We start from the raw sequence: 20,097 nt of genomic DNA, 5'->3' as shown, positions 1-20,097 counted from the left end.
TAAACATGAATGAAAGTTTTGAACCATGACTAAATAAAGAAACCTAAACCTAAACCTAAACCTAAACCCCAGCAAGGGCAGAAACACTTTAAAACGTGACACTAAAGTATTTTAAAGTGCAAGACATCAAACTGTCACTGTTGTCTTAGTTTTAGTTAGCACACTCTTACAAAGATGTTAGATTTTTCTATGGATGTGTTATAGGACAGACAGAAGTGCACATGATTGGAAAATTTCAGAGGTGGGGGTGCAGACATTATAGCGCGAGTTTTGGAAGAATGGGGAACTGGGCAAGTTGGCAGAGAACCGGGCAATTTAGAGACAGGTGTAGTATAAAACTTGGGTGGCAGGTGCACCTGTTCCTTTCCACATCAATAGGGCAAGTTATGGGAAGAATAAGGGGGCTGTGGATGTCACAGACTGAAGTGGTGGAGCCCAGTAGAAATGACAAAGCTGGCATCAGATTGGGCAGCATGGTGAAAAAGGCATAATACATTCTAGCCTGGATTTGTCCTATCGGTCTAGTACTGGACAGGACAAGATGTGCATTGACACTATGATGAGGACCACCGGAGCATGTGGAATGACTAGATAGATACACAGGTATGAAAGGCACCATATAATAAATAGATGTGAAAGGTACTATATAACAGATAGAACTTTATTTGGCCCTAGAGGGAAATGTGGTTGTTTACAGAAGCTCTTTAAATAAATAAATAAATAAATAAATATATATAGAGAAGTAAATAAATACACACACACACACTTTAGACTGAACAAAAAAGAAAAATATACAGAAAAAAACTTTCAGAGTCACATATCCCCGTAGCATTTCTTGACACAATTCTGCTGAATAATTTGTTGTCTGAAAGTCCTCAGTGTTGCTGTGTCAGAGAGAGGATGTGCAGCATTGTTCATAATGGCACTCAGTTTTGTTTTAATTCTCTCCTCCTCTACTACCTTCAGGGGGTCCAGAGTACACCCTATAACTGAGCCTGCCCTTTTAATTAGCTTGTTGATTTACTGGGCCTCTCCTGAAGTGAAGTTACCAACCCAGCACATCACACAGGCCATCACAGAGTTGTAGAAGATTTGAAGGATGTCACTTCCCTAAGGAAAATGAGCCAGCTCTGCCCTTTCTTATATAGCTCCTCTGTGTTCCAAGACCAGTCCAACCTGTCATTACTGTAGAAGCCCCCCAAGTACTTGCAGGAGTGGACCATCTCTACATCTACTCTTTGAATAATGACCGGACTTGCAGGCTGTTTGGTGTGACAAAAGTCAATAAGCAGTTTCTTGGTTTTGCTGATGTTAAGATGCAGACATGTACATTGAATTTATATTTCCAGATCCTCTCCTGTATAGAATGCCTTGGTGGCTGATGATGTAAAATTCTGCAATATTTGCATCAATCAAAATCAGACATCTGATAATTTCCAGTGGTTCTTGTATCTTGTGAGTGAAGCTACTTTTAGTTGAATATGATAACACCAGTAACGGCCCACTGCACGTTACACTTGACTGAGAGCGTTCTAGCTATTCTTACACGATCAGTGTCTCTTTGTCGTCACTGGATGGCATTTTGTTCTGTCTCATTTGCCTTTGCAATTCTGACACGTTTGACCACCGATTGCCGACGTCAATTAGCCTCTTCCTCAGTCTCATTTGCTCTTGCGATTCTCTTTCGCTCTGCGTCAGCCTGTCGTGAATGCTGAGTGCACTCTTCCAAGTTTTCATCCTCTTTCTCTGTACGTTTGCCATTTGTTTGCTCAGAGGTTGATACGCTTGCTGCTTCCTGAGCAGCTCTTCTTTTCTCCACCCTAGCGGCCCGCTTCTTCTCTTCTTCCATTGGCATCTTTTCACGTTAAAACTGATGAAGTCTGTGTTTGTGTTGCAATTACTTTGTACGTTTTCCTTAATTTTTCACTTAAGCTGACACTTAAGTCTTCAATGTGCCTCAAGAATGAGTTAAGATATGAAGAGGTAGGGGAAGTGACGGCGAAGGTGGTAGGGATGAGAACGATGCCTGTACACATGCTGGCCACTGCCGAGAGTTGATTCTACAATAAAATACAATAAAAATAAAAAGAGAAATATTTCCTAAACACTTCACTTTTAATATAAAGCTGTAGTGCAGAGTTTCAGCATAGTATACAGTATGTATACCAAATTTCAGGCTACAGATTATTTGATTTTTGATCTTGACCTTTCTGGGTTGAACTTTGACCTTGAAAGTCAATCATCACCCCAAAAGCAGATAGTAGACGTCACGTAGCATATGTGTATCAAATTTCAGGTCAATAGGTCAAACGGTTTGTGAGCCACAGGTGATTTAAAATCCTAGACAGACAAACGGACAGTCATGGTAGCGTATTATACAGTCATATGAAAAAGTTTGGGACCCCCTCTCAGCCTGCATAATAATTGACTCTCCTTTCAACAAATAAGATAACAGTGGTATGTCTTTCATTTCCTAGGAACATCTGAGTACTGCGGTGTTTTCTGAACAAAGATTTTTAGTGACGCAGTATTTAGTTGTATGAAATTAAATCAAATGTGAAAAACTGACTATGCAAAAATGTGGGTCCCCTTGTAATTTTGCTGATTTGAATGCCTGTCACTGCTCAATGCTGATTACTTACAACACCAAATTGGTCGATGAGCTCGTTAAGCCTTGAATTTCATTGGACAGGTGTGTCCAATCATGAGCTACAAAGGTATTTAAGATGGTCAATTACAAGTTCTGCTTCCTTCCCTTTGACTCTCCTCTGAAGAGTGACAGCATGGGATCCTCAAAGCAACTCTCAAAAGATCTGAAAACAAAGATTGTTCTGTCTCGTGGTTTAGGGGAAGACTACAAAAAGCCATCTCAGAGGTTTAAACTGTCAGTTTCTGTAACTGTAAGGAATGGAATCAGGAAATGGAAGGCCACAGGCACAGTTGCTGTTAAACCCAGCAGATCTGGCAGGCCAAGACAAATACAGGAGCGGCATATGGGCAGGATTGTGAGAATGGTTACAGACAACACACAGATCACCTCCAAAGACCTGCAAGAACATCTTGTTGCAGATGGTGTATCTGTACATCGTTCTACAATTCAGTGCAATTTGCACAAAGAACATCTGTATGGCAGGGTGATGAGAAAGAAGCCCTTTCTGCACTCACGCCACAAACAGAGTCGCTTGTTGTATTCAAATGCTCATTTAGACAAGCCAGATTCATTTTGGAACAAAGTGCTTTGGACTGATGAGACAAAAATTGAGTTATTTGGTCATAACAAAAAGCACTTTGCATGGTGGAAGAAGAACACCGCATTCCAAGAAAAACACCTGCTACCTACTGTCAAATTTGGTGGAGATTCCATCATGCTGTGGGGCTGTGTGGCTAGTTCAGGGACTGGGGCCCCTGTTAAAGTCGATGGTTGGATGAATTCAACCCAATATCAACAAATTCTTCAGGATAATGTTCAAGCATCAGTCACAAAGTTGAAGTTACGCAGGGGTTGGATATTCCAACAAGACAATGACCCAAAGCACAGTTGGAAATCTACAAAGGCATTCATGCAGAGAGACAAGTACGATGTTCTGGAATGGCCATCACAGTCCCCTGACTTGAAGATCATTGAAAATCTATGGGATGATTTGAAGCAGGCTGTCCAGCCATCAAATTGAACTGAACTGGAGAGATTTTGTATGAAGAATGGTCAGAAATACCTCCATCCAGAATCAGACACTCATCAAAGGCTACGGGAGGACAGCGTCTAGAGGCTGTTAGATTTACAAAAGGAGGCTCAACTAAGTATTGATGTCATATCTCTGTTGGGGTGCCCACATTTATGCACCTGTCTAATTTTGTTATCATGCATATTTTCTGTTAATCCAATAAACTTTGTCACTACTGAAATACTACTGTTTCCATAAGGCATGTCAGATATTAAAAGAAAGCTCAGCCAATGAGAAACAAAAATCCAAAGAATTAAGAGGGCTTCCCAAACTTTTTCATATGACTGTATAAGAAGATGTTGACGACAAGGTTCCAAACACCTATTTTCATATCTTCTTACAAGCATGCACCTACTGGTTAGCTTATCTGAGCTTAAACTCATACAATCTACTAATTATTACACTAACTTAATATTTGATTTTACGTTTACATATCACCCAGTATTCTTATGCATCCTAGTATCCTCTTTCTTGAAAAACACATTGTCATCCAGTGAAGCCGTTGTCATGTGCTTCATTCTCCAATCCTTCCAAAAAAGGCACCTGCCCGTTAAACTCCTGTTTAAATACACCCAATCAAAAATAATATTGGTTTTCGGTTATGAGCTTTACAATGCAGTTTTGTTTGTTTTTATTCACTTAAAATGTGTGCATCTTATCTAAAACATGCTAAAATAATACACATATCAACACAAATTAAATATCACACATTTCATTTAACAAATGGTAAAAAGCACATTTTTCACCCTAATACACACACACACAATTATTATTTTTATTTTTTGATGACGACTTGCACAGTGTGCTCCTCTCCAGTAAAAAAAGAATGGAGGTGCCCAGTAGATAAGAAGGTGCTATAGAAGGCTGCTGACAAGCTTTGTAAAGAGATTTTGATCGTATTTAATCACCCAGTTTGAACCGTACAGTACATGTCAGCAGCAGGGGACACTAAATGTCATCGCAAAGCCACAGCTGTGAAAATGAGCTTCCTGCCAGTTTTACAGCAGTGGGGATGCCAGGTTAAAAAAAAAAAAAAAAAAAAAAAGTGATGCCTGGGATTTTTTTTTCTTTATTCATATAGTTTTAATGGTCTGTACAGCAAACAGGGTAGCTGAGTTCCATGACATAACTTAATCATTGGAAATAGTTTCATTCCCAGAATGAAATAAAATAATGCCAAGGAAAGAAAATGAAGATACTTGTTAAAAATATTTTATAAAAGCAGCTGGAAAAGTCTATTCGGGGGTTCTGGAGAGGAGGGTCCGTCGGATAGTCGAGCCTCGGATTCAGGAGGAACAGTGTGGTTTTCGTCCTGGTCGCGGAACAGTGGACCAGCTCTACACCCTTAGCAGGGTCCTGGAGGGTGCATGGGAGTTCGCCCAACCAGTCTACATGTGTTTTGTGGACTTGGAAAAGGCGTTCGACCGTGTCCCTCGGGGAATCCTGTGGGGGGTACCGGACCCCCTGATAAGGGCTGTTCGGTCCCTGTACCAACTGTGTCAGAGCTTGGTCCGCATTGCTGGCAGTAAGTCGAACCCGTTTCCAGTGAGAGTTGGACTCCACCAGGGCTGCCCTTTGTCACCGATTCTGTTCATAACTTTTATGGACAGAATTTTTACGCGCAGCCAGGGCGTTGAGGGGGTCCAGTTTGGTGGACTCAGGATTGGGTCACTGCTTTTTGCAGATGATGTTGTCCTGTTTGCTTCATCAGGCCGTGATCTTCAGCTCTCTCTGGATCGGTTCGCAGCTGAGTGTGAAGCGGCTGGGATGGGAATCAGCACCTCCAAATCCGAGACCATGGTCCTCAGCCGGAGAAGGGTGGAGTGCCCTCTCGGGGTTGGTAGCAAGATCCTGCCTCAAGTGGAGGAGTTCAAGTATCTCGGGGTCTTGTTCACGAGTGAGGGAAGAATGGAGCGTGAGATTGACAGGCGGATCGGTGCGGCGTCCGCAGTGATGCGGGCTCTGCATCGGTCTGTCGTGGTGAAAAAGGAGCTGAGCCGTAAGGCAAAGCTCTCAATTTACCAGTCGATCTACGTTCCTACCCTCACCTATGGTCATGAGCTATGGGTAGTGACCGAAAGAACGAGATCGCGAATACAAGCGGCTGAAATGAGTATCCTCGGCAGGGTGTCTGGGCTCTCCCTTAAAGATAGGGTGAGAAGCTCAGTCATCCGGGAGGGGCTCAGAGTAGAGCCGCTGCTCCTCCGCATCGAGAGGAGTCAGATGAGGTGGCTCGGGCATCTGATCAGGATGCCTCCTGGACGCCTCCCTGGTGAGGTGTTCCGGGCACGTCTAACCGGGAGGAGGCCCCGGGGAAGACCCAGGACACGTTGGAGGGACTATGTCTCCCGGCTGGCCTGGGAACGCCTCGGGATTCTCCCGGAAGAGCTAGAATAAGTGGCGGGGGAGAGGGAAGTCTGGGCATCTCTGCTCAAGCTGCTGCCCCCGCGACCCGACCTCGGATAAGCGGAAGAGAATGGATGGATGGATGGAGTTTAAAGTGGGGGAAAAAGCAACTATCTGAGTAAATGTTTGTGTATACTGGAAAAAAAAAAAGATGTCCGTCAGTCAGTCGGTCAGTCAGTGATTGTCCAACCCGCTATATCCTAACACAGGGTCACGGGAATCTGCTGGAGCCAATCCCAGCCAGCACAGGGCGCAAGGCAAGAAACAAACCCCGGGCAGGGTGCCAGCCCACCGCAGGGCACACACTAGAGACAATTTAGGATCGCCAGTGCACCTAACCTGCATGTCTTTGGACTGTGAGAGGAAACGGGAGCAATTTATTTAAAAAAATTAAGGCAATTTTTTGCTTGCCCTGTTTAAGAAAATTCACCAAAAGAGTTTAAAGCAGGGGTCAGGAACCTTTTTGGCTGAGAGAGCCATGAATGCCACATATTTTAAAATGTAATTCCGTGAGAGCCATACAATATGTTTAAAACTAAATACAAGTAAATGTGTGCATTTTATGTGAGACCAACACTTTAAAAGTACAATAAGTCTCTGAATTCTTTTTAATAACGTTGTTGTGCTGTTGCTAACCAATGATGAATAAAGTACTTCTTACCATTAATGCGACTTCTGGTGCTGCATGGTTTTGCTGATGGCTTTGTAGTCTGGTTGATACGTGGTGAGGTTAAGCTTCATGCAGGCGTTGAGACTTCCATCCGTTAAACGTCTGTTGACTCATCCAAAGCGAGAGAAAAGAATGGTGCTGCATTTATGTCCTTCACTTGTGTTGCCTCAATTTGATTTGCCATAATGATGGTACGATCGTGAACAGTTCTTGCCGACAGAGGCATGTCTTTTATTCGTTTGATTATCTTATCTTTATCCGAAAAGTCGTCAAAAAGTTCATTGGCAACATCAAGCATGAATGTTTTGGCATACTCCCCATCTGTGAATGGCTTTCCGTTTCTCACAATTGCTAAAGCACCAGCAAAGCTAGTCGAATTCCAGTCACCTTGTTGGGTCCAAACACGGAGTTGCTGCTGACTAGCTTGCACTCTGCACAGAACATGCTTTCTTCCTGCTGTCCCCCGCAGGATATTTCGATGCAAATGTAGTATGGCGTATGTCGAAGTGCCGCTTTATATTTGACCATTTCATCGATGCAATTTTATCATTGCATATTAGACACACTGCAGAACCTGCTCTCTCCACAAAGGCGAATTCCTCTGTCCATTCCTGCTGAAAAGTACGATACTCCTCATCTTTTTTTCTTTTAGCCATCTTCTTCGATAAAAGGGTTTCTGCAATTAGCTAGCTGACTACTTGATTAAAAGGGAGGGAAGTTTACTTCCTGACCTCACAACGACCCGTGTACGTTACGCGTTATCCAATAAAAATTTGGTGTTGTCCCGGAGGACAGCTGTGATTGGCTCCAGCCACCCGCAACCATGAACATGAGCGGTAGGAAATGAATGGATTGAAATACATGAGAATGTTTTATATTTTTAACGTTATTATTTTTTTATTAAAGATTTGTCTGCGAGCCAGATGCAGCCATCAAAAGAGCCACATCTGGCTCGCAAGCCATAGGTTCCTGACCCCTGGTTTAAAGTATATTAGAAGTGTATTGTGTTTGCAATGCCTACATTTTAAATTTAAAATCAAACTGTTAATAAGTTTCCTAATACTAAATGACTGAAAAGAATAATATTTTATTTATATAGCAACTTTCACTGCCAGTGTCACATTTAGCAACTGGGTGCCGATCTTCCAGCGCACTCTCGCTCGCCCCTTTTTCTGACAGCCAATAGCCCTCAGCCTGACAGACGTGGTGCTCTTTGAAGGGTTAACATCTACAGGGAGTTCAGCAGTAATTTCTCTCTTTAATTCTTTTTTTCCCATTCTGTTATGGTATGATAAAATAAGATACATCCAGCAAATGAGCTTCTCCTCTCTTTGTGAGTTTCAAAACACATGTACCTCATTGCTGCATTCTATGGATTGTACTACCAGATCAGCATTCATTGGTTCATGTGGCTGTCAGCCCTCCTACGTTCACAGATCAACCCTCTGACTAAAGCCTATGTCACTTTATTTACATAATCATAGCCAGTCGGAGGCAGTCAATGGCGGACTTCTGTGAAGCTGATCATCTAATGTGATACACCCAATGACCGAGACCAACTAGTATGCAACTGGCTAGTATAAAGTCAAACACGTTTGATTTTCTTTTTGGTCACAGGGGTGGGGTCTTTGCACGTGAGAGCTGAGAACTAATGAGCGTTCAGCCCACAGTACAATCTTCTTCTTCTGGCTGCTCCCATTAGGGGTCACCACAGCAGATCATCTCCTTCCATACCTTTCTGTCCTCTCCCTCTTGTTCTGTCACACCCATCACCTGCATGTCCTCTTTCACCACATCCATAAACCATCTTTTAGGCCTTCCTCTTCTCCTCTTCCCTGGCAGCTCTATCCTTGGTGCCCTTCTCCCAATATACTCAGCATCTCTCCTCTGCACATGTCCAAACCAACGCAATCTCGCCTCTCTGACTTTGTCTCCCAACCGTTCCACCTGAGCTGACCCTCTAATGTCCTCATTTCTAATCCTGTCCATCCTCGTCACACCCAATGCAAATCTTAGCATCTTTAACTCTGCCATCTCCAGCTCTGTCTCCTGCTTTCTGCTCAGTGCCACCATCTCCAGCCCATATGACATAGCTGGTCTCTCTACTGTCCTGTAGACCTTCCCTGTCACTCTTGCTGATACCCGTCTGTCACACACTCCTGACACTCTTCTCCACCCATTCCACTCTGCCTACACTCTCTTTTTCACCTCTCTTCCACTGTCCCCATTACTCTGTACTGTTGATCCCAAGTATTTAAACTCATCCACCTTCTCCAAATCTACTCCCTGCATCCTCACCATTCCACTGACATTTCTCTCATTCACACACATGTATTCTGTCTTGTTCCTGCTGACCTTCATTCCTCTCCTCTCTAGAGCAGATCTCCACCTCTCCGGGTCTCCTCAACCTGCTCCCTACTATCACTACAGATCACAATGTCATCAGCAAACATCATAGTCCATGGGGACTCCTGTCTAATCTCGTCTGTCAACCTGTAAATTACCATTACAAATAAAAAAGGGCTCAAAGCCGATCCCTGATGTAATCCCACCTCCGTCACTCCTACCACAGACCTCACCACTGTCACACTTCACTCGTACATATCCTGTACAACTCTCACATACTTCTCTGCCACTCCCGACTTCCTCATACAATACCACAGCTCCTCTCAGGCACCCTGTCATATGCTTTCTCCAGGTCCACAAAGACGCAATGCAACTCCTTCTGGCCTTCTCTAAACGTCTCCATCAACACCCTCAGAGCAAACATCACATCTGTGGTGCTCTTTCTTGGCATGACACCATACTGCTGCTCACTAATCATCACCTCACTTCTTAACCAAGCTTCCACTACTCTTTCCCATAACTTCATGCTGTGGCTCATCAGTTTTATCCCCTTGTAGTTACTGCAGTCCTGCACATCCCCCTTATTCTTAAAAATCAGCACCAGTACACTTCTTCTCCACTCCTCAGGCATCCTCTCACTTTCCAAGATTCCATTAAACAATCTGATTAGGAGAGATGGAACTGGAGTTTTTAAACACCTCCATGCTTCCACAGGTATGTCATCTGGACCAACGGCTTTTCCATTCTTCATCCTCTTCATAGCCGTCCTTAGTTCCTCCTTGCTAATCCGTTGCACTTCCTGATTCACTATCTCCACATCATCTAACCTCTTCTCTCTCTTGTTCTCTTCATTCATCAGCCTCTCAAAGTACTCTTTCCATCTGCTCAACACACTCTCCTCACTTGTGAGTACGTTTCCATCTTTATCCTTTATCACCCTAACCTGCTGCACATTTTTCCCAGCTCGGTCCCTCTGTGTAGCCCACCGGTTCTTTTCTCCCTCCTTAGTGTCCAACCTCTCACACAACTCATCATACGCCTTTTCTTTAGCCTTCGCCACCTCTCTCTTCACCTTGTGCCTTATCTCCTTGTACTCTTGTCTTCTTTCTGCATCTCGCTGACTATCCCACTTCAGCCTGCAGTACAATGCTTAAAACAAAACAATGAGGAACTGAATTCACTATCTCTACTAACCCTCCACAAAGCTCCGGTACAGCGCCGACTCCATCCTGCACCACACAGGCCTGTGGACCTCACAAACAGAAGAGAAGCTCGTTGGTTTGATGCCACGTATTTTACATACCATAACAGAATGTAAAAAGGAATTAAAGGGCAGAGATTGCTGCTGAACTCACTGCAGCTGTTAATCTTTCATAAAGCGCTACTCCATCAAGCAGCACGCAATTAGCTGTCAGAAAAAGGGACGAGCATGGCTATGCTGGAAAACTGGCACTCAGCCGGTGAACGTACCGTACAATTTTTCAGTCGTGTAATTTGACATAGTGCAGTAACGAAATCAGCGACTGTGGTTGGCAAATCTGACATACTCTATGACAGACTCACAATGTGACATCGCCTTAACGAGAACATCAGACATGTTTGATTTGATCCTAGCCTGTTGCACACTAGTTGGTCTCAGTCATTGGGTATGTCGCATTACACGACTGTTTGCTAAGATTATGTAAAGGTTTGGACATGTGCAGAGGAGAGATGCTGGGTATATTGGGAAAAGGATGTTAAGGATAGAGCTGCAAGATAAGAAGAAAAGAGGAAGGCCTAAGAAAAGGTTTATGGATGAGATGAGTGAAGACATGCAGGTGATGGGTGTGACAGAACAAGATACAGAGGACAGAAAGATATGGAAGAAGATGATCCGCTGTGGCAACCCCTAACGGGAGCAACCAAAAGAAGAAGAGGAAGAAGAAGATGTAAATGAAGAATACAACTGGAAATCACTGGAAAAGTCGTCATCTAATGTGAAATGGACTTTACTCCGTCAAAAACCAAAAGCTAAGCCTTATTAATCGACTGGTGATCTTTGCTGGGCTGAATGGCCTGTTCTCATCTAGAGTGCTCTAATGTTCTAATTAAACATTTTCAGTTGGATTAACTTGACACATTTAGTATGCTTATGAGACTCACTTAAGTTAATAAATGTACAATAGTACCAATTTGGAGTTTCAAGCTATACTTAGAAAATAATTACTGCATAAAATTTGGCTGGAATTTGAATATATACTTTTAATATTGTCTATCTTGTGTGGATTACATAATTACTTGCAGACATTTGTTACAATTCATATACTGTTGTATAAGGTATACAGAGTTCATTTTTGTTGGCTGTTGTTTCTTGCTTTGTTGGAAAAGAAGAAAAAAAGATGAAGGGCATTGTGAGGGACAGTTGTACATTACTGTGCTGATTGTACACTTGCTGGCCTAATTCTTTGATTAGAAAGAACTGCAGCTACACCAGAGAGTACATAACACCCTTTTCCAGGTTGCTTCAAGTACTTTAATAGATTTGTATGCGTAAGTGTATGTGTGGTATCTAAACAAAAATAAATGAATACAATACATGCACAAATACAAATGAAATACATATATGCACATACAGTGCATCTGGAAAGTATTCACAGCGCATCACTTTTTCCACATTTTGTTATGTTACAGCCTTATTCCAAAATGGATTAAATTCATTTTTTTCCTCAGAATTCTACACACAACACCCCATAATGACAATGTGAAAAAAGTTTACTTGAGATTTTTGCAGATTTATTAAAAATAAAAAAATTGAGAAGGCACATGTACATAAGTATTCACAGCCTTTGCCAAGAAGCTCAAAATTGAGCTCAGGTGCATCATGTTTCCCCTGATCATCCTTGAGATGTTTCTGCAGCTTCATTGGAGTCCACCTGTGGTAAATTCAGTTGACTGGACATGATTTGGAAAGGCACACACCTGTCTATATAAGGTCCCACAGTTGACAGTTCATGTCAGAGCACAAACCAAGCGTGAAGTCAAAGGAGATGTCTGTAGACCTCCGAGACAGGATTGTCTCGAGGTGCAAATCTGGGGAAGGTTACAGAAAAATTTCTGCTGCTTTGAAGGTCCCAATGAGCACAGTGGTCTCCATCATTCGTAAGTGGAAGAAGTTCGAAACCACCAGGACTCTTCCTAGAGCTGGCTGGAAATCTAAACTGAGTGATCGGGGGAGAAGGGCCTTAGTCAGGGAGGTGACCAAGAACCCGATGGTCACTCTGTCAGAGCTCCAGAGGTCCTCTGTAGAGAGAGAAGAACCTTCCAGAAGGACAACCATCTCTGCAGCAATCCACCAATCAGGCCTGTATGATAGAGTGGCCAGATGGAAGCCACTCCTTAGTAAAAGGCACATGGCAGCCCGGCTGGAGTTTGCCAAAAGGCACCTGAAGGACTCTCAGACCATGAGAAAGAAAATTCTCTGGTCTGATGAGACAAAGATTGAACTCTTTGGTGTGAATGCCAGGCGTCACGCTTGGAGGAAACCTGACACCGCTCATCACCAGGCCAATACCATCCCTACAGTGAAGAATGGTGGTGGCAGCATCATGCTGTGGGGATGTTTTTCAGCAGCAGGAACTGGGCGACTAGGCAGGGAAAGACGACTGCAGCAATGTACAGAGACATCCTGGGTGAAAACCTGCTCCAGAGCGCTCTTGACCTCAGACTGGGGCGACAGTTCATCTTTCAGCAGGACAACGACCCTAAGCACACAGCCAAGATATCAAAGGAGTGGCTTCAGGACAACTCTGTGAATGTCCTTGAGTGGCCCAGCCAGAGCCCAGACTTGAATCTGATTGAACATCTCTGGAGAGATCTTAAAATGGCTGTGCACCGACACTTCCCATCCAACCTGATGGAGCTTGAGAGGTGCTGCAAAGAGGAATGGGCGAAACTGGCCAGGGATAGGTGTGCCAAGCTTGTGGCATCATATTCAACAAGACTTGAGGCTGTAATTGCTACCAAAGGTGCATCGGCAAAGTATTGAGCAAAGGCTGTGAATACTTATGTACATGGGATTTCTCAGTTTTTTATTTTTAATAAATTTGCAAAAATCTCAAGTAAACTTTTTTCATGTTGTCATTATGGGGTGTTGTGTGTAGAATTCTGAGGAAAAAAATGAATTTAATCCATTTTGGAATAAGGCTGTAACATAACAAAATGTGGAAAAAGTGATGCGCTGTGAATACTTTCCGGATGCACTGTAACTAATTAAATGTCAAAGTTACACAGTATTCAGGATGAGCAGTGTTTATAAAAAAAACATCGATTACTGTACTCAATGTTACGGATAGTTTAATCCCACCAGTAGGTGGCAGTATTTATTAGAATAAAAGGTACAGCGAAACGCTCAAGACGGCATTCGTTTACAAAAAAAAAAAACTTTTACGTTTCATACTGCAAGAATCAACAGAGTTTAACGTCCTGGAGCGAAGTAAAGTACAGCGCATCTCTCCCCAAAGGTCAACAGTGCACAGACTTAACAATATGTTCATTTGCAAACAGCAAGCAGAGCCATAATAGCGCTTCTGTATACTTGCAGTGACCATCAACATAAGTTGCACCATTAACTAATATATTAAGTTACAGTGAACGCTGCAAAAAAGGAAATTACTTACTTTGTCAGTAACGCACAACACACAGTTACAAAAGGTAACAGCGAACTGTAACTTGGAAAAATGCAAACAAGCAGGTAGAGACTGTGCGCACGTTACAATTCAGGAACAAAACGCTGTGCATGCGCAATAGTCTTGTGGGGCGTGTCTTGCCGAGGTTCTGCATAAAGCAGGGAATTTTGTACAGGCTTATCAAAAAGAGTATAAGAGATATTACCTTCCACTACCACACAAATTCCATGAAATTTGGAAAAAAAAAATCAATTTACTGAAATTCTTTACTTCCAACTATACAAAGATGCGATAATCCTTTTGCACATGCTATAACATATGATCCACAAAGGGGATGGTTCTTCATGCAAAATATACTTTATGCAAATATAAAATAGTTGTGAACATTAAACTTGTTTAAGTCAAATTGACATTAATTAGATATATGAAGTAAACCTCCCATTTAGTTCATTTAGTCAATGTGGCAACATGTGTCACTGTAACAATGATGAATGTACTTATTTCACATTTTCAAAGTCAAAAATAGCATTGATGGCATCATTCCAGGGTCACACAAACAAAAAATAAATAAATAAGTCGGTTCCCAAATACAGAAGTTAGCTTTGTGTTCAGCTAAAGCCTGAAGACTAGGTGGAAAGTTCAGTTGGTCATATGTGTAGCCTACAGTCGCTTCCCCAATAGATTTATCCTGAGTGTGCAGAGAAATCAATGTCACATGATCGGCCATACATCACAACTGAACGTTGACACTGCATAAAATTATTTTTTCATGTTCTGTATTCCTTCAAGCTCAGTGTTTAATCCATATTGTATGTTGAACATCCTACTGCATCTTAAGTAAATCTGAAAAAGTTATTTTATTGAGTAGAAGGCATTGATTCTCGTTAAATAATACTTGTTAAGTTAAGGAGTCGTTTTGTGGACGAGTACACTTGCATTTTATTTCATGTTTCTTTGTTCATGAGATCTCGCTAAGTAAATAATATAACTTGCACCAAACTGCTTGCAACTTAAAAAAAATCAGTGGCTTTTTTCCACACTTCTTTAATAAAGTTTACTGGTAGCTCTCAAACTTTGAGCACCCGTCTAAAACTAAAATACCACCTAATCCAGTTGTGACCAGATTTAACCATCCTCGATTTAACAGCGACTGCGTGCGACAGCTACAAAGAGGAAAACGCGACTGTGCGTGAATGATCAGGCCGACTTGTGAGACTGAGCATGCGTTAAATCAAAACTCGGGAGTGGTCTCCTCTGACTTTCTCGTATACTTATATATGGAGATGGATATTTGAGGAGTAAACCACAAGACAATGACTATATTTTTATATTCATCCATCCATTATCCAACCCGCTATATCCTAACCACAAGGTCACCGGGGTCTGCTGGAGCCAAACCCAGTCATCACAGGGCGCAAGGCAGGAAACGAACCCCGGGCAGGGCGCTAGCCCACCGCAGTATTTTTTATATTGTGTACATTAAAGAACCATCAACACAGGCCCGCTTCTGCTGGTCGTGCAAATCGTGCGTGCACGAAGGCGGCCCTCAACAAAACGCAGGCTCGGCGCGGGGCTCGTCTTTTCCAGTCGAATGTCGGTAACTTGCTTCAAAGAAAAACTTAAGATTGTCGATGTGCCAAGAGAGATTGAGTAATTTTGGTTTAATTGCAATAGAGAAAGATTTGTCAGAAGAAATTAACTTAGATGGCATTATTGACGAACTTGCAAGTAAGAAAGCAAGGAGAGTGCAATTTTAATTTAATATTTTATTTAGTAATTTAATAGCAAACGCTTACTTTTCAAATTGTTTTACTATATATGCATATTCATATTTTGTTTTCCTATAAATATCTTTCACAGGTGTGATGTGAAGAAATAGACTTTTGCTAACTTTTGTATTTGCGAGAATATGAGGCGACGTCTTTTTCAAGAAAATTAAGTCTATAATCGGCACTCGCTTTATTTTCGGAATTTTACTGATGAATTAATTAAACTTGTCGCGATTAATTAAAATGGCACGATGGCGGCTTCGCCTCTAGAACCGGGCCTGCATCAACAACAAATCAAATCAAATTAATAATATGTTAAACAATTATTATACGAGGGACGGTCAAAAAGTTTCCACACTTTTATATTTTCGTTGGAGATGGTGAAGGCGGGAGGAGTAGTAAATGGGCATTAAAAAGTTGCTATGACACTGGGAAAATTGCATCGCAATCAAAGGTGACCATGTAGAAAAGTGATGTCATTTGTTTTTGAAATTCTTAATAGAGTTTAAAAAAGAGCAGAAACTTTTTGAACGTCCCAAGTAAAAGTAAAGTTGAATAAACTGACTGCAGCTGCATGAATAAAAGGTAAAGTAACGGAAATAGCCCAAAAGTTGATAGAAATCTACGTTTTGTACCTAATAGCTGCTGGAGTATGTGAATTTCTCCTTGGGATTAATAAAGTATCTATCTATCTATCTATCTATCTAATACTTGAATGCAAAATTTGGTTGACCTAAATGAATGCGTACTCAAGTCATTGTGTGTTCACACACACACACAGACGCAGACATAATTCGAAAAATTTTATTTTCGGACTCGGAATATAATTTGAATTTTTGGAGGATTTCAGTAATTTCCCTATACTTCGTATACAAGAAAGTCTGTCTAAAACGTCAAATTTTTGGACAATTACAATACTTTCCCAATACAGTACTTGATATACGAGAAAGTAAAAGAGGCATAACGGTGCACAAACGCCTTGATGCGCCTGCGCAAAATAACAAAAAGCGGGCACTGGAAGCTGTTACTTTCAGAACACCCGACTTACCCCCGAATGTTATGTCATGCGTCCATTTTGTCAGTGGTCAGTGTTGTATTATTTCTTTTGTAATGAAAAAGATAAAGCAACCTTGTCTTTTTTTTTTTTTTTTTTTTTTTTTTTTTTTTTTTTAGGATGCTGTCACCATCTGCACACTGGGTATTGGAACGGCGTTTGGCGAGTCCATTCTGGATAACACGCCGCGCCATGCCACCATCGTTACCCGGGAGTTCAGTGAGCTGTTGCGCATCGAACAGAAGGAGTTCAAGTTGCTGTGGGAGGTAAGACACGAAAATCTCGTATTTCCTTTGTCGCAATCAACTTTACAATGTACATTTGATTTTGAACTTGAACTTTTTTTTATTGCCAGGCATCGTAGCTGCTAGGGATTTCTTCTGGTGTTTCTTCTTTACACATAACTAAGTAAATGCAATTAAACAACACAATATACAGTACATGATACCATCACGTTATATAGTAGTAGTGAAAAAATATATTACACAAAACACCGATCTATAAAACAATACAGTAAGGTAGAACTGCACTCCTGCTCAGTATTATATCAGGTAAGTTTACTTTATAAAGTACATACAAAATAAACATAATTTAGATTGGATAGAGGAGTGTAGAAAGCAGGAAAAATCGGAGGTGAATCAGAGGCTGTGTGTAATCAGAGTGACTGCTGTGGGAAAGAAATGGTTACATCTAGTAGTTCTTGCGTTTTGTGACCTTTAAATTTTCCTTGATTGTAATAACTGAAAGAAATGGTTGCCCGGATGAGTGGCCAGTGATAAAATATAATCACGCAAGAAGTGCCGCTATGGGCTTTAACAGGCCCTGCCTTTTGACAGCCCCCCCAGCCTTGACTATCTAAGAAGACAATGAAAAACTCACAAGAAAAACCCTTGTAGGGAAAAAAATGGAAGAAACCTTGGGAAAGGCAGTTCAAAGAGAGACCCCTTTCCAGGTAGGTTGGGTGTCAAAAAAAAAAAAAGGGGGTCAATACAATACAATACAATACACAGAACAGAACACAAGTAATCCTAGATACAATATAATAGTGCATTAGAAATATTACAAGTACAGAGCAGAAGTCAACAGTAGATGATATCATAGAATATGATTTGGATTTGTTCAGAATCCTGGAGATCTCGGCCATCAAGCTGCCTCCCCCTATTGGGCATTTCACAGCTGAGACAGCGCTGGGCCAGCCAATCCAATTAAAGGATCCCTCTACCCGACAATGACAGAGATGACTTTACCTTAGGCTGGCAGAAGAACTTGGCAGGTGGGCAGTGGCACCAAAGTGCCACATTTGAGTACTGGGAAGAGAAACAGTATAGGTGAGGGTTTGTAACAAATTATAACTATCATGTTACTTATGTGTTAGTGCTAACGACTAACAGCAGAGATGCAGTCTGTACAGTTAATCAGCAGCTCTAGTCAGGGTGTCCTAAACTGAAGTAGTGAGTCTTCAGCCGAGATTTGAAAGTTGAGACTGAAGGGGCATCTCTTATAGTAGCAGGCAGACCACTCCACAGTTTAGGGGTCCTGTAACTAAAAGCTCGACCTCCCTCAGTTATTTTATTAATCTTTGGAATCATAAGCAGACTGGCATCTTGAGATCTTAATGTGCGCTCAGGTTTGTAAGTCATGATAAGTTCAGATACAATAAGTAAGCCGGACCTTGGCCATTTAATACTTTATATGTTAAAAGGAGGATTTTGAAATCTGCCCTAAACTTAACCAGGAGCCAGTGTAAGGATTTTAAGAACTGGAGTGATGTGTTCGTAATTCTTGCCGCAGCATTTTGGATTAACTGGAGGCTGTATAAAGAATTTAAACATCCAGCGAACACCGCATTGCAGTAGTCAATCCTACTAGAAATAAATGCATGAATTAATTTCTCAGAATCCTGCTTATTTAGAAAACGCCTAAATTTCCCAACATGTTTAAGATGGAAGAAACATGATTTGGACAACTTTGTAATGTGTGCATTAAATGACATTCTAGAGTCAAAGATAACTCCTAGATTATGGGCAGATTCAATAAAATCAAATTAATGGTGATAAATGATGTCAAAATATTGTTGTGATCAGCGTCATTCCCTGCAATAATTAAAATGTTTGAAGACAAGTAGTTCTCATTCATCCACTCCTTTAATTCACTAACACAACTAATTAAAGACAACTTCATTTGGTCTAAAAGAAAGGTATAACTGGGTGTCATCTGCATACGAGTGAAAATTAACATGATGTTTCCTAATGAGACATCCCAGTGGAAGCCTGTAAAGTGAAAACAGTAAAGGTCCCAGTACTGAGCCCTGCGGGACACCATACTGAACTTCTGTGTATAATGATGGAGTCCTGTCAGCACATTTCTGTACATACTGGAATTTATTTGATAAATAAGAACTAAACCAGGCAAACCTGTGCAGTAAAATAGAATGGTCGATGGTGTCAAATGCTGCGCTTAAGTCAAACAACATAATTACTAGCTCAGTGCATACAAGACCACAGTGGAGTCCATATTCAAGTCTACAGTCTTTTCTGCCGTCCCAATAACACACTGCAGCTTTAGTTTGGAGTGAGGAGATGCATTTGCCCTACCAGACTGTTAAGGAGAAAGTGAAGAGGCTTTCAATAACTGCTCTATAAACTGTAACAAGCACTGATTGGGACTGTAGCAAAGGACTACTGTATCTGTAGTGTTGTGTTCAGGACTTACTGTGTTCACTCCGGAGTGTTGGTCAGGACACTGGTAAATGAGGCAGAGAATTCCACACAGCAGCTCAGAATGAAACTGACTTATTTATTCGAAGATATAACCTTTATTTGAATAGGTGCAGTATACTGTATATGTGTGTGTGTGTGTGTGTGTGTGTGTGCGGTCTACAACAAAAAGAATTCATAAAACGTATTGGTAAACTACCCAAAAGTCCACTAGTAGTCAGTATTACTCAAATTAGACACTAGCTTATGGGCAGTCAGTCATTGTCCAACCCGCTATTTCCTAACACAGGGTCACAGAGGTCTGCTGGAGCCAATCCCAGCCAGCACAGGGTGCGAGGCAGGAACAAACCCCAGGCAGGGCGCCAGCCCACCGCAGGGCACACACACCCACATACCAAGCACACACTAGGGACCATTTAGAATCACCAATCCACCTAACCTGCATGTCTTTGGACTGTGGGAGGAAACCCATATTGTTCTTTATCAGTATGCTGCTGCTGGAGTATGTGAATTTCCCCTTGGGATTAATAAAGTATCCATCCATCCATCCATCCATCCATCCATCCATCCATCCATCCATCCATCCATCCATCCATCCATCCATCCATCCATCCATCCATCCAACCAACCCAGGTCTCTCTACTGCAAAGGCGGCTGCCCCTTATGGGCAGCATGAAATCCAAATCAATAAAGTATCAGTGAACAGTATTAACAAACCTACAGTGAAGTACATTGATGTAATACCATAA

At 41.8% G+C, this 20,097-nt stretch overlaps 1 protein-coding gene and 1 long non-coding RNA gene across 3 annotated transcripts in view; one reads left to right on the top strand and one right to left on the bottom strand.

Annotated features, from left to right (window-relative positions):
- LOC127528937 (uncharacterized) overlaps window positions 1–20,097 on the bottom strand; it is a 328,693-nt gene that overhangs the window by 26,981 nt on the left and 281,615 nt on the right. The window lies entirely within an intron of this gene.
- Window positions 1–20,097, top strand: part of rapgef4a (Rap guanine nucleotide exchange factor 4a) — a 348,015-nt gene that overhangs the window by 68,330 nt on the left and 259,588 nt on the right. For both annotated transcript variants that reach the window (XM_028806286.2, XM_028806287.2), the window contains exon 4: window positions 16,751–16,897. In XM_028806286.2, the coding sequence (XP_028662119.2) occupies window positions 16,751–16,897 (147 nt within the window). The remainder of the gene's footprint in view (window positions 1–16,750; window positions 16,898–20,097) is intronic.

The sequence above is a fragment of the Erpetoichthys calabaricus genome, chromosome 8 (assembly GCF_900747795.2).
Source record: "Erpetoichthys calabaricus chromosome 8, fErpCal1.3, whole genome shotgun sequence".
Classification (NCBI taxonomy): Eukaryota; Metazoa; Chordata; class Cladistia; order Polypteriformes; family Polypteridae; genus Erpetoichthys; species Erpetoichthys calabaricus.
The sequence above is the reverse complement of the archived record's forward strand: the minus strand, read 5'-3'. Positions and strand labels throughout refer to the sequence as shown.